The sequence below is a fragment of the Podarcis cretensis genome (assembly GCF_951804945.1).
Source record: "Podarcis cretensis genome assembly, chromosome: 6".
In the NCBI taxonomy this organism is placed as follows: Eukaryota; Metazoa; Chordata; class Lepidosauria; order Squamata; family Lacertidae; genus Podarcis; species Podarcis cretensis.
The window spans coordinates 48946606-48960189 of record NC_137175.1 but is presented as its reverse complement, the minus strand read 5'-3'; the positions used below and the strand labels follow the sequence as shown (position 1 = coordinate 48960189).

Below are 13584 nucleotides of genomic sequence, written 5' to 3'. Positions count from 1 at the left end.
GGTTTAAAAACTGTGAAGCCCTGATACGTCTCTGCTAGTTTCTGTAATATTTCATAAATATTATATCAGGCTTGGGGTTGTGGGGTTGTATCCAACACAGTGTGAGTGAAGTTCTACTTATGCAGTGGGGCTTCCATTTCATCTCCTCTCTATGCATGCCCACAAAATCTGCTCCAGAGGGTCCCCCAACCCTTTCAAGTTGATTCTGAGGCAGTGCCAGGGGATGCTGAAGAGGACAGGAGTACGAGGGAAATCTGTAAATTGCAAATAGCAGGGGCCTAACTCTTAAGGGGGAGGGACGCAGGTGGCGCTGTGGGTTAAAGCCTCAGCGCCTAGGGCTTGCCGATCGAAAGGTTGGCGGTTCAAATCCCTGCGGCGGGGTGCGCTCCCGCTGCTCGGTCCCAGCGCCTGCCAACCTAGCAGTTCGAAAGCACCTCCGGGTGCAAGTAGATAAATAGGGACCGCTTACCAGCGGGAAGGTAAACGGCGTTTCCGTGTGCGGCTCTGGCTCTGGCCAGAGCAGCGATGTCACGCTGGCCACGTGACCCGGAAGTGTCTCCGGACAGCGCTGGCCCCTGGCCTCTTAAGTGAGATGGGCGCACAACCCCAGAGTCTGTCAAGACTGGCCCGTACGGGCAGGGGTACCTTTACCTTTAACTCTTAAGGGAGATCACTGCAGGGGCAAAGGTTTAAGAACTCTTGCTCCCACACCCACAATACCACCTTCCATCTGTCTCAGGACCCTTCCCCTGCGCCCCCAACCAGTCATTTGTTAAACAAAAAAAGTTCTGCATTGCCAAAGTACATGATAAAGTGAAATCTTGCTTGACCTTTATTTTCAATGCATATTGACAAGATAAATCACCATGAGGAAAGTATCTAAGACTGATGTCAAAAATCACACCGATCTGTGCAGACGTGCCACCTTCAAGTCCCCCTCCCAAGAAAAGACATATTATGAAAACCCTATTCATGTGTGCTTAAAGTGGAGATGCAATGTGATGCACTGTAACTAGCATTATTATATAAAATTATCATTTTCTCTCTCTGCAACCTACACTTCTTTATATTGCTTACCTTAACAGTATGATTTATAGTATAACAGTTCGCTGCCTGTGAGACTTGTGACAAAGCAACAAGACTAAAAGCTTTGGGATCATGGTTCTGCTACTAGGCTTATTTATAAAAATATTTATATAGTGCTATTTCATTTTTAAAAAATCAAAGTGCTTGACAACAATAGTACATAAAGCCAGACACTGACCCACTGAAATCAATGGACTTTCCACTTCATTAGATGTATGCCTGTACAGTATGTATATATCTATATCCAACACATACGCACATCAAAGGATAAGGAGAGAAAATTTAAGCTACGAGGTTCCTGGGAAGCAAAGCCCATGCAAAATTGCAGACTAACAAAATACAGCTAGCGAAACCTACAGCCGACCTGCCAGGAAATCCTTAATGATCCACCATGATTTGTATCTCAAAACCCTGAGCTGTGTCACCTCCTCTCGAGCAGGAGTGTGGACTAGGTTCGTAGGTTTCCTAGTGCCCCTAGGATCGCCAGTGGAAACCAAGTGCCAAACAGCGGCTCAGAAAGTGGGAAGCGAAGGGCTCCTGCAAGGCACACATTGCCGCTGTCTTCAGTCCCAGAACTGGAGCTCACACACAAAAATATGTTCCTGCTTGTCCTCCTCCACCCGGTCTTCCTAATCTCGGCAGCCTAATTTAAGAAGGGAAGAAGAGGAAAGGCTTTGGACTGCCGCGCGCGACAATCTACCCGGGGGATCACTCAAGAGATCCATCTACGAGTATCCCGATCTACTTTCTGCCTGCCCTACTATAATCTAAATTTCTCCAGCTACTTGAATTTCCCGGTGCCAATGGCGGAGTGGAGGGCAGGTATTTTAATTACCGGCTCTTTATTTAAAGCTCTGGAAAGCCTTGACAGTGAGCACAAAACCCCAGCATGTTTGGTACAGAAACTCCACCCGCCCCGAGCCCCACCTCCTTCCCACCGTCCCCAAATGGCCGCGGAAGGCGAAGTCACGCTGTTAAACCAGGCGCGCGTCTCGCGAGACTTCCTGGGCTAGTTCTGGCGGAAGCGGAAGGAGGCGTGTCCTTTCCCTCTACGAGCGAGACGGCAAGATGAGGTGAGTCTGGGTGCTGTTTCGGGCCTTTGGGTTATCCGTCGCCATCCGCGCTTTCAGGGCTGTGTTCGAAGGGCCGCCATGAGGCGGAGGTGGAAGGCGCTTCAGCGGGGCGAATATCGAGGAGGATGGGCTCTGGCACGGGAGGCGTTCGCGTAGAAGAGGCTCGCAGGGATTCATGGCTGCCTTCGACGTGGCACCGCTCCGGCTCCTGTCAGGAAGTTTGAAGGGTTGTTTTTAGAGGCCCGTAGCTGCTCCTACAGGCTGTCAGATCCGAGCAACACAGGGAGTCTCGACCTCTGAAACGCCCTAGAGGCTGAGGGTTGTAGGGCCGGCTTCCCTTCCAGGACCTCATGTTGGAAAGAGAGGCCTCCCTGCCAGAGTCCCTGAAAAAGGCCTGAGTTCGATGCGCTAACTTTCATTCCCCAAACCCTGGATAAGGGGTGCGGAGTGTGTATACACACACACATTGTAATACCAGCATGTGTTGTAATATGGGACATATGTGGTGTCACATATTCACATTCACTCAGGAGAAGGGGAATAATAAATCCCACCGTCACATAAACGCATAGAGTCCCTTCATATGCAGGTGTACAACATAGGGTGTGGACTTTGGGGGAGAACGTTTTCTTATACCGGTTAGCCTAATTTGTGTATTTTGTGGCTTTCTGGAGTGATCTAGTTTAGCAGGTTTATTTGAATTCTATTTTAGCAAACGGAACTAATTTTTTAAGAGGCTTAATCATTAGCAACTGGTAGGAATGTACAAATTTGCGAAGCCATTTATGAATCCACTCATGAATATACAAAATCGCCTTTTTCAGAAAATATTCTGCCCCCAATAACTTGCTTTTGTCACCTGTTGCCTTCTGCATTTAGTCATTGCTGCTGGCACCCATTTCTGGCCATGGAATATATGTACCAGGTCCAAATGTCACATTAGTCCTAAAGCATTAACTGTAAAAGTCAAACCTATGTCAAGAGTGCATACTGATTTACACATTCTTTTTCATTGCCCTTTCAACTGTTGGTAGAACAGTTGGTGCATTACAGTAACAGTAGTATGCACCTGTACCACCATTCACATGTTTAAAACCTGCTCTAGATTAGGCTGGGCTTGTATGTGGTCCAGCAGTTTTTGATAGGAAATGTTAGGGATGTGAGATTAACGGAAGTGCTACATCAGAAAGGCAAATGTAACACTTTCTTTCTTGAGTATAAAGCAGTCCTAAAGCTTGATATGAACCCCAACTATGCAGCCTAGTGGTTGAAAAAATTATACAGTACTTCCAAATACTTTGCCATTTCTGTCTTTATGGCAGCCAGGAGGGGGAGGGGATCATGCCTCAAGTGAAAATGGTAAAGGTACTGAAGTCTGTTCTTAGTCTTGGCACAGCTTTGACTACATAGGTATTCAAGTCCTCTTATTCGTAATGTGTTAGCCATCCTGTTTGTGGTTCAAGTGATTAAGTCTATGGGTTTATTAACTGGGAACACCTTGTTTCAAGTAATTTCTGCTTTGCCAGACTCAATGATTCAGGCAACATTTCCTGTGCCCACCTTAGGCAAATGAGTGGCAAAATCTAGAATAGAACTAAGTGATTATTGCAGATAGGTTGATATTGAACAGTGCGCACGCCAGAATGGGCACCCCCAAATTTCACAACTGCTGGGGAAAATAGTTTTTGAATTAACTCCCCTCAGCATGACCAGCGGTCAGGGTGATGGGAGTTGTGGTCCAACATCTAGATCGGGTCGGCAACATGCGGCCCATGACCATTTTACTGGCCCACAAGCCACCACCCACTCGGTGAGCCCCCACCCCCCGCACTGCGCTAAACCGGTGCAGCACGGGGACTTACCGAGCGGCGCCGGAAATCGCTTCTATGCAGACGCAATTTCTGGCACTGCACCGGCCCGGTCCACAGACAATCTCCGCAGGAGTGATCCAGCCCATGGCTGGTAAGCCTTGCCGACCCCTGTTCTAGATGGCCACAGGTTTTCTATTGCCCTAGCCTAAATAAGTATGTGCAACATGGTTATGTTTTTTTTCTTTCCTCTGCAGCAAAGTCTCCCGTGACACGCTCTACGAAGCCGTGAAGGAAGTCCTTCAAGGGAGTCAGGCGAAGACACGCAAGTAAGAAGTTTCCTGCACCTTCTTGTTCTGTGTACCACATCAAAAATTCTTCTGTCTGTGAGAGCCCAAGCAAGAAAGTGGAGATTTAAAAAGCACTTAGGTTGCAGAGGTTGCATTCTGGCGCGCACCCCCCTTTCTTCTCAACAGTAAATCCACAACTTCTATGGTTATGCAGAAGAGTCCCATTGAAATTCATGGGCCTAGGTTAGCCATGTTTCCAAACTAGGGAACATGGCGGGATGCTTTCTGCGCCTTTGGCAGAGAGGGCAATGCAACGTTTAGCAGGTAGCTTGTACAATGGTCCTTTCTTCCCTTTCTGTTAACTGAGGAGTGAAAATATGACCTGAGAGCATGTAGCTGGGCAGTGCTGCAGCTGCTAGTATTCGGTTGGCAGCATTGTTGAATTTTGTTTGCATTAGAACTGGAAGGTTCTTCCCAGTGTCTTCTTGACAGCGTGAATAGAGGCTTGCAGATATCCAAGCACATCAATTGTCCGCTTTTCCTTTGTGAATCAAGGGGAAAGACACTTGCATAGCATGGAGTGGGACATTTGGGTAGCTGTTGAAATTTAGGGGAAGCAACACAAGCTGCTCCCTCAAGGAACAACTGCAGCAACTTTGCCTAGAAATTGAGAAGGAGGGGTTGGTGATGCACAGCAGGATGATCATCCATCCCTTGGGACTCTATAATCAGTTACAGAAGTTGTATTTGTTAAATTTATAAGGACTAGAAACATTTGTTTATTTTGTATGTGTTCATGTGTATCAGTGGATCATACTATGAACAGCCACTCTTTAAATTTCTGTGGTTTGCACTGTCTTAGTTTTTGTTTGTTTTGTTTTTGTAAATGTAAACTACACTTTCATAAGAACTATCATAAGGTAGTGTAGAACATAAAACAAAATGTTGCAATAATAACATCAGTAATGGCATGCCTAGAAAATGGTTTTAAAAAAAGTTTCACAGGCCTGATTAAAGTGTACAGTTTTTAAAAGATTCCTGGCTCATGCACCTTCCAAGAGCAGTAGATTATTCCTTGGGTGGGGGCAAAAGAGAATAGGATTGCTATCTTTGCTTTTTCCCCTGGCAGGAAAATGCAGCTAAAAACATACCCTGATGCTATATCTGTACTGCTGGGTGAATCCAGGAGCAAGAATAAACAGTGCTGAATAATTGAGTAATCAACATGACATCGTTTTACAGGAGCTTCTTGGTGATAGATACATGTGGTTGAGCTGCAGAAATTAGGAGAACATAAGTATCTTGCCCACCCACTTCTCAAATAGTACTTGGGTGTACAGCTTAATTCATCCGTTGCCTAACTGGTTTCTTTTCCTGTTTCCTTAGGTTCTTGGAGACTGTGGAGTTGCAGATCAGTCTGAAAAACTATGACCCACAAAAGGACAAGCGTTTTTCTGGCACTGTCAGGTTTGGCACTGTTCCTGTACCACCCAGCCTTCAGCCTGCACCCCTCTCCCTGTTACTTCAAGGCTCTTAATTCAGCCTACCTACCCTGCAGCATGTTGACTGAAAAGTACATGGCAGCTGGGTGCAATGCTGAATTGCCCGGGAAGTTCAGATCCTCCTGCTGCAAAGTGGGTGTGGCTGGACGGACCCCTACCCTGGGTCTTAAAACATGAGGGAAGGTGTGGTGAAGCTCTTCTGCTGATCCCACCGATCACTTTATGAAGCCAGATTAGACGCTGGTGGGCGAAGACGTTCTAGCTGGCTGCGGTAAGGCTTTTCAGCCCTTGTGCAGTGCATCCCTTTAGCGTTTCATATCACTGGCAGTTGTGAGGAGGCTAATGGTGATGCTTCCTTTTCCTCTTCCACCAGGCTCAAGTCTGCTCCACGGCCTAAATTCTCAATCTGTGTATTGGGGGACCAGCAGCACTGTGATGAGGCCAAAGCTGTTGACATCCCTCACATGGACATAGAGGCTCTGAAGAAACTTAATAAGAACAAGAAGCTTGTAAAGAAACTAGGTGAGCAAAATTGGAAAAGGGCTTCTGAAGCACCAAGGATATTGTACAACATCAGCAAATAAGAATTAGCATGAAGGACATAGCTGTCAACGTTTCCCTTTTTTAAAGGGAAATTCCCTTACTCCGAATAGGATTCCTCGCAAGAAAAGGGAAAAGTTGACAGCTGTGATGTAGGAGTAGTTAAATATAAGGCATGGTTAAGATATCCTTGGTCTTTCAAGCAGAAAATGGCTTAATTGCACCTAGGCAAAAACCTTCCCCCATCTATCATCGAGTTGGAAAGGTACCCCAAGGATCATCTAGTCCAACCCTCTGCAATACAGGAATATGCAGCTGTCCCCTACGGGGATGAACCCTGCAACCTTGGCATTATCAGTGCTGTGAACTATCTGCATATTCTGGCTACCATCAGAGCATGTCTTTTTTATCCAGTGCAGTCAATACACATAAAAATTTCCACTTGTGCAGTGTTGCTGCTGCCGCCGCCGCCACCACACACCTCCATAATCTGCTCCAGGTGGTTGGGAGAATTGTGGGACAGAATTTGGCATTGTGCTGGGTAAGGAGAGGACGCTGAAATCTTGTGCCAACCAAAAATCTGCCAAGCAACGTTGGATTTTTTTTGTTTGGTAGTGCTCACTGTCCAAAGTGGGGAAACGTTGATAAGAGTGGGAGAAACAAACCATGATCACTGTCTCCCACATAACATTAAAGCCAGCCAGCCACTCTATGCCTTGTTTTCCTAGAAAAGGAGGAGCAAAGCTGAGATAGTTCAAGCTCTGTGCACCAGCACACAGCTTTAACACACATGCCAACTTGCCTAACCACAGTTTGCAGCTAGCATTATGTGCAAACATGGCTGCTATGTTGGGGTAACTTGTGATTTCTGAGCATCTTATCTAACTGGTGCAGCAAGACTGCTCAGAAGTCTTGTGCAAACAAAAGTCCTTACATAAGCCTTTGGATTGAAGGCTTTGTTTTCATGTAAATTAAATTTTGTCATACAGTTGAAAATGAACTAAAGTATATGGAACCCAAACTGCTTCTCTTGGGATCCTGTTGGATATGGTTAGGTTAGTTCTCGTTTTCATTTCAGGTTTTATTTAACCTCTGGTTTGAATTTCCCTTAAAAAGTAGGTGTATACAAGGAAAGTATCTCATTGGTGGTTTTTGAAGATGTCTGCTTTGCAAGCTTTTGAGGTGGGCCTCAGATGGTCTTGATGCCATATGCTCATCCTTCTGTTTTTTTACAGCCAAGAAGTATGATGCTTTCTTGGCCTCCGAGTCCCTGATCAAGCAGATTCCTCGAATCCTGGGGCCAGGACTGAACAAAGCTGGCAAGTTTCCTTCTCTCCTCACTCACAATGAGAACATGGTGGCAAAGATTGATGAGGTCAAATCCACAATAAAGTTTCAAATGAAAAAGGTAATTTTCTTTTAATTGCACAAATATGTAGTATTGAAGCTAAAGAACTTGATAGTCATCTTTACTTGACTGAATTTGGTTGCATTTCCCTGGGTAAGGTTTATTTACAGATACACAAATCTGGCTTATGAATGGCTGAATTTAAAGTACTATTGTACTCCTCCTATAAGGCCCACAAAAAGTCTCTGTTAATATCCCTTCAAAAATCCATAATACAGAAGGAGACTTCTTCCAGCTCAGTTCCTGATTGCATTGGCTCAGTCTCTCTTGTTAATTAGATTTATATACCGCCCTTCTCTCAAAAGATCTCAGAGCAGTTCACAAAATAGCACCCTTCCTTAAAGTGGTGAAAAATAACTTGTCTCTGTCATCAAATTCAGTGGTAGCTGATGCAGGTTCCTTTTCCTGCTTAGTGGGGCAGGTGATTGGTGGTAGTTTTGCCTTTTTCATTTTGTGAGCTTATTCTGTTCTTTTAGATGTAGCAACCATTTTGTGTTGTGTTATGCCCTTGTGGCAGCCATTTTGTGACTGGCCCACAGTGTTCTCTAGAGAGTTTATTCCCTAGTAACTATTTAGGAATTCATCCTGTATGAGCCATTGTAGTTTGCTGTGTAACAGAACAGGATAAGTACAGTGGTACCTTGGTTCTCGACTTAACCCGTTCCAGGAGTCTGTTCGACTCCCGAAACGGTTCAAAAACCAAGGTACGGCTTCTGATTGGCTGCACGAGCTTCCTGCATTCAATCGGAAGCCGCGTCAGATGTTCAGGTTCCGAAAAACATTCACAAACCAGAACACTCACTTCCGGGTTTGCGGTGTTTGGGAGCCAAGCCATTTTAGTACCAAGGTACCACTGTATTGGGACAACCCATCTCTCCCCCCCCCCCTCCAAATTATTCTGCTCACTTGGGTGAGGCCTTGCTGTAAGACTTGTGACATTTGGGATTTTTTGTATGCTTGTGAATGGATTATTTGTATGCTTGTGTTTTCCCAAGCCCTAACCGCTTTTATCTTATTGAGACAACTGAATGAGTAAATACTTTACTGTGTCCTCTCAGGTGCTCTGTCTGGCTGTGGCTGTTGGGCATGTGAAGATGACTGAGGATGAGTTAGTCTACAACATTCATCTGGCCATCAACTTCTTGGTCTCTTTGCTGAAGAAAAATTGGCAGAATGTGCGGGCCTTGTACATCAAGAGTACCATGGGGAAACCCCAGCGCCTTTACTGATGAAAATATAAATATTTTTGACTACCTTAACATGTGTGGATTTTGGCTTTATAAAAGTCCTAGTACCTGGAATCTCTGAATACTTGTCGTTTTCTGTTAAGCAGAGATTCCCCTGCATGCTAACAGTGTTGGGGAATGTACAAAACACTTGAAAAGGCCAAGGACTGGTAGCACACAGGTCCTTTCCAGCATGAAAAATGTCAAGGGGTTTGGAGATAGAGCAATTGTTACTTATTTGATTTATATACTGCCCTTGCAAGATCTCAGGGTGGTTCACAGGATAAAAATGCAGTGTAAAAGCACAAATAGTTAAAACTAAAACAACAAAATAAGGACACCCCCCCCCAAAAAAATATCACATTTAAAAGGCTGTAGAATGTTAATCAGCTAAATGCTTGCTAGAAGAGGAACATTTTTGTCTGGCACCTAAATATACATAATGAAGGCACCAGACAAACCTCTCTGGGGATAGCGTTTCAGGAAGCTGCTGCGTAGAAAGCCCATTCTTGGGTTGCCACCCTCCATGCCTCTGTACTGTGGAGGGGCACACAAGGACCTTTGATGATGAATGCAGGGTCTGGGTCAGTTTATATGGGTGGAGGTGGTCCTTGAGGTATTTAGGTTCTGTGACATTGGGAGGCTGAGGGTGGGAAAGAAAGCTGCCCAATACAGAGTCAGACGAGAATAGCCCATCTAGCTCAGTAATATATTTACTGATTGGCAGTGACGCCAGGATTTCAGAGGATGGAGAATGTTCTCCTTTCAAGAATAACAAAGATGGGGATAGGATGTCCTATAGTTTGTTACTTCCCAGTAGCCACTTCAGTACTTCACCTGAGCTGCTGAAGGCACCTAATTTTGTGGGCTGAAGCTTTTCTCAATGTGCCACTCTCCACCTCACTATGGAGCATAGAGTACCATATTTTTCTGTCTATAAGACGCCCCTTATTTTGGGGGACTCATAATGGGAGATGGCCCAGTGTATAAGACTCCCCCTAATTTTTTGACATTTTTTAGGGCAAAAGCCTACTCTTATGCAAGGAAAAAAATAGTTTCATCTTGCCACGATCAGTACGATATACTTACAACTAGCTCTTAAAATTTGGTTTCCAGATTCCTAATCGTCTTGGTTGCTTTCATCTGGACACACTCCAATTGCTCAATGTCCTTAAAATGTTTCCAGAAGAGGACATGCAGTCTGACAAGTGCAGAATAGAATGGAAATAGTATACCAGTGATCTGGACAGTAGGTGATAACCAGCTAAGTTATACTCGTGAATAGACCCATTGAAATAAACTTACTTATTAATGGGTCTACTCTTTTTAACTTTGAATATTTTATTTACAGTATTTTTAGCCTGCTCTTCATTTGAGTATTTTCAGTTTCAGAACGGAACAAAGTAATAATAAATGGGCGGGAGGGGATACAAAAAATACAAAATCATACTGACTGGTCCAATAAACTAACCTTCTGTCATAAGATAAACAAAAAATAAAATTCATACTCTTTCCAAATAGGTAAAAAGCAAATTCAGGACATTCAAAAATGAAGCAACCAGTGGGCTTGGCAACAGTTCCAGCCTCATTTTCCACCTAGGGCAGCCCGCTGTGTGCCAGCAGCCTCTCACTGTGGCTTTGGAGCAACTTAACACCTTTGACTTTGTAGAAGAAAAAATAGTCTTCAGAATCAGTTTAGGGTTTAAAACTGGCAAGATCTCTGCAAAGAAATACTGCTTTGCAGAGTTACAATGACCCAGCAAGATATTTTTCCGCTAATCGTAAAGCACTCTGGCCTAGGCAGAGATTTACACAAATTTGTAGTACAGTGCAGTCACATTGCAAAAAAAATCAAATTTGTAGTAAAATGGGTGGGGGTGTTTCCTGCTCCAAGGGTTCTGTGTATACACGAACATTGTGTATATTTGGCCTCTGTGCCAAGTGGGCCTTGCTTTATGTGGCTTGGGGTTACTTGCTCAAAGTCCTGACATATGTACAGTGCCTATATCCATGCTATGGAACAGATGGTACAGTACTGCAAAAATAAGAGTTTAGCAGACCTCAGCAAGATACTGAAAATCTGATGGGTGTTTGGGGAATGCAGGTTCTACAAATTCATAAAATTATTGTGTCATAACTACATCCATAACTTTTAAATAACAGATTTGACAATATCAAATCTTAGTCATTTATTTTATAAAATAAATGACAATATATTTCATTTATTTATATCAACAATATATTTCACAATGCCGTCAGGCTTTTCTTATAATTCAAACTGGAATTTGCACATAGAAATACGAGCTCAATGCACCTTTGTAGTTTGTGTTCAGATTCATGCCTATGTCAGAAGGGAGATTACCCAAGGTCTACTTTTGAAAATGCAGTCCCATATGATTAAATTTGATACTTTGCATCAAAGAATAAGGGAGACGACTTGTGGGTTTTCAATAACTTAAGTCTATGGAGTCAAGAGGTCTATTGCCAAAGTAGATTTCAGGAACAGGCTGGCAGAAACCTACACTGCGTTTTATCATCTATGGCTTCAGTTAGAATTGTTGCTGAGTACAGCCTAGTTTATAAGTATCAAGAGCATGGAAATCTCTTCCATCACCTTAAATAGGGTACCTATGAGGAAAGCTTATACACTTTTGAGGTTTCAGTTAATACTATTTTGTCATTTTGGATGAAAGAATTAGTCATATTTCATGTAATCTGGCGCCATATAGAATGGGAAATAGAAGATTTATAATGTTTTGTTTTCTAGTACTGAAACAACATCAAGAACAGATTCATCCTTCAACTGGGAAAGAAGCTTGGGATAATATGCTGAAATTTAAGAATCTGTTTTCAAAAAGTGTCCAGGAAGTTTACCAGCAAATGAAAATTTTTGCATTGAATGATGTCAAAACAAAAAATTACAGTAGCTCATATCCATGTACTTGAAATTGACCCAAAATGCAAATCATACTCAGTTGTGTAATTAGGGTGTTCAGTTTCATCTCGTCTTAATTTTATCCGAATTGTATGGCAGTCTTGTTATGGCTGAACAAAAATAACATAAGAAGAGCCTGCTGGATCAGAGCAATGGCCCACCTAGTCCAGCATCCTGTTTTCATAGAGGCCACCCAGGTACCTGTGGGAAAACCACAAGCAGGATTCAAGCACAAGAGCCCTCTCCCCTTCTGTGGTTTTCAGCAACTGGCATTCAGAAGCATGGCTGCAACTGAAGGCAGAGCATATAGCCACCATGGCTAGCAGCCAGCAATATCCATCAATTTGTCTAATCCTCTTAAGAGTTATCCAAGTTGCTGGCCTTTACTGCCTCCTCCGGGAGCAACTTCCATACTTTAACAATGCACTGTGGAAAAGTACTTCCTTTTATCTGTTCTGAATCTTCCAACATTCAGCTTCATTGGATGCCCTCGAATCTAGTGTTACGAGAGAGGAAAAACCTCAGTTGTATACATTTCAATTATATATTGCCGTACCTACATGTAGAAATAAATTTGGGGAGCTGTGCCAATATGGAAGGTGCAGAATCTGGAGAAACATCCTATTCCTTATTTGAGTAATGTCAAAACTCCGCATGTTCCATGTGTGCTTGCTTTGCAGGCATAAAAGGGAGTAAGATGCAGAAGTTTCCGAGCGACCCAGCAGCCCTGTTTGCTGAGCTTCAGCAGGGCACCTTCATATCTGATTTGACATGGTCTTGAGCGTGTGACATTAAGGAGCCGGTGAAGCTCCTTTCTGGCCAGTCAAACAATCTCTGCTTATCCTTATGCACAGGCATCACTGTAGCTTAAGTCTGATCAAAAGCAACAAAGCTGCTTTGAGAATGGATGGGGGAGAGATGAGGTTAGTTGGCAAGAGCAGCTATGTTGTGGGTTAGTTCAGTGCTGGAGGTGGAGGGGTGGAAATTAGCCAGAAAGCAAGGCTGCCCTTAGCCATTTGGTTGCCTGAGGAAACAGGAGTTGACGGGGTCAAAACTAGCTTGCTAGCTATGTAAAATGTGATGCTTGCAATTCAGTTTTTAGCAATTCTGTACTGAAAATAATTTAAAATTTTCTCTTAAAAATCTGCCCATTTAATTGGGCACATTTTAAACTGGTTTATCTTAACTGAATTGGTTAGTCAGTCAGCCACACACACGTTCTACAGTTCAGTGATGGAATGTCGAATTCTGGATGCAACTTCTGTTGAGGCTTCATCATTACTTAGATAAACCCTGACTGGGCTTACCATGGACACAGCTGCAGTTTAAATGTCTTGAATTCTGCTGCTGCAATTTCTGAAATGATACTCTTTCTGGAGGCAACAGTAGACTTCTGGGCCCTCCCAGTTAGGTTAGTATCTGAGAGATGCTTGCAGTTCTTGCACAATTTGTTCTCCAACTGCAGTATGGCATTGGGGCAGGATGAACAGGAGGGCCCCAAACACAGCAGGGCTGGCTGCATTTGGTAGTAAGTTTACTCAGGAGGGAACCACTCCCTTTCCAAGCTGAGACACTGGAACTGAGACAGTCTCCTTGTCAGTCTGTAAGCTGCTCTAACATATGGCTAGAAAGAGCTGAAACCATGACAAGCATGCAGTGTTTACAAGGCGGCAGCCATCCGGCTTATAAACAAGGGGCTTCTCCAGCGAGCAGCAG

The 13584-nt window shown here is 43.8% G+C and overlaps 1 protein-coding gene and 1 long non-coding RNA gene across 2 annotated transcripts; one reads left to right on the top strand and one right to left on the bottom strand.

The window, feature by feature from the left end:
- The first annotated feature begins 2076 nt into the window (after positions 1-2076).
- RPL10A (ribosomal protein L10a) lies at positions 2077-8966 on the top strand. The gene is made up of 6 exons (XM_079982289.1): positions 2077-2159; positions 4225-4296; positions 5644-5724; positions 6133-6281; positions 7535-7707; positions 8766-8966. Exons 1-6 carry the CDS (start codon positions 2155-2157, stop codon positions 8934-8936), a joined length of 651 nt encoding a protein of 216 aa, XP_079838415.1. The 5' UTR covers positions 2077-2154; the 3' UTR covers positions 8937-8966.
- LOC307219250 lies at positions 8838-13083 on the bottom strand. The gene is made up of 2 exons (XR_013840344.1): positions 10255-13083; positions 8838-10207 (listed from the first exon to the last, which is right to left on the bottom strand). It is a non-coding gene; the product is annotated as an uncharacterized lncRNA (long non-coding RNA).
- Positions 13084-13584: the final 501 nt, after the last annotated feature.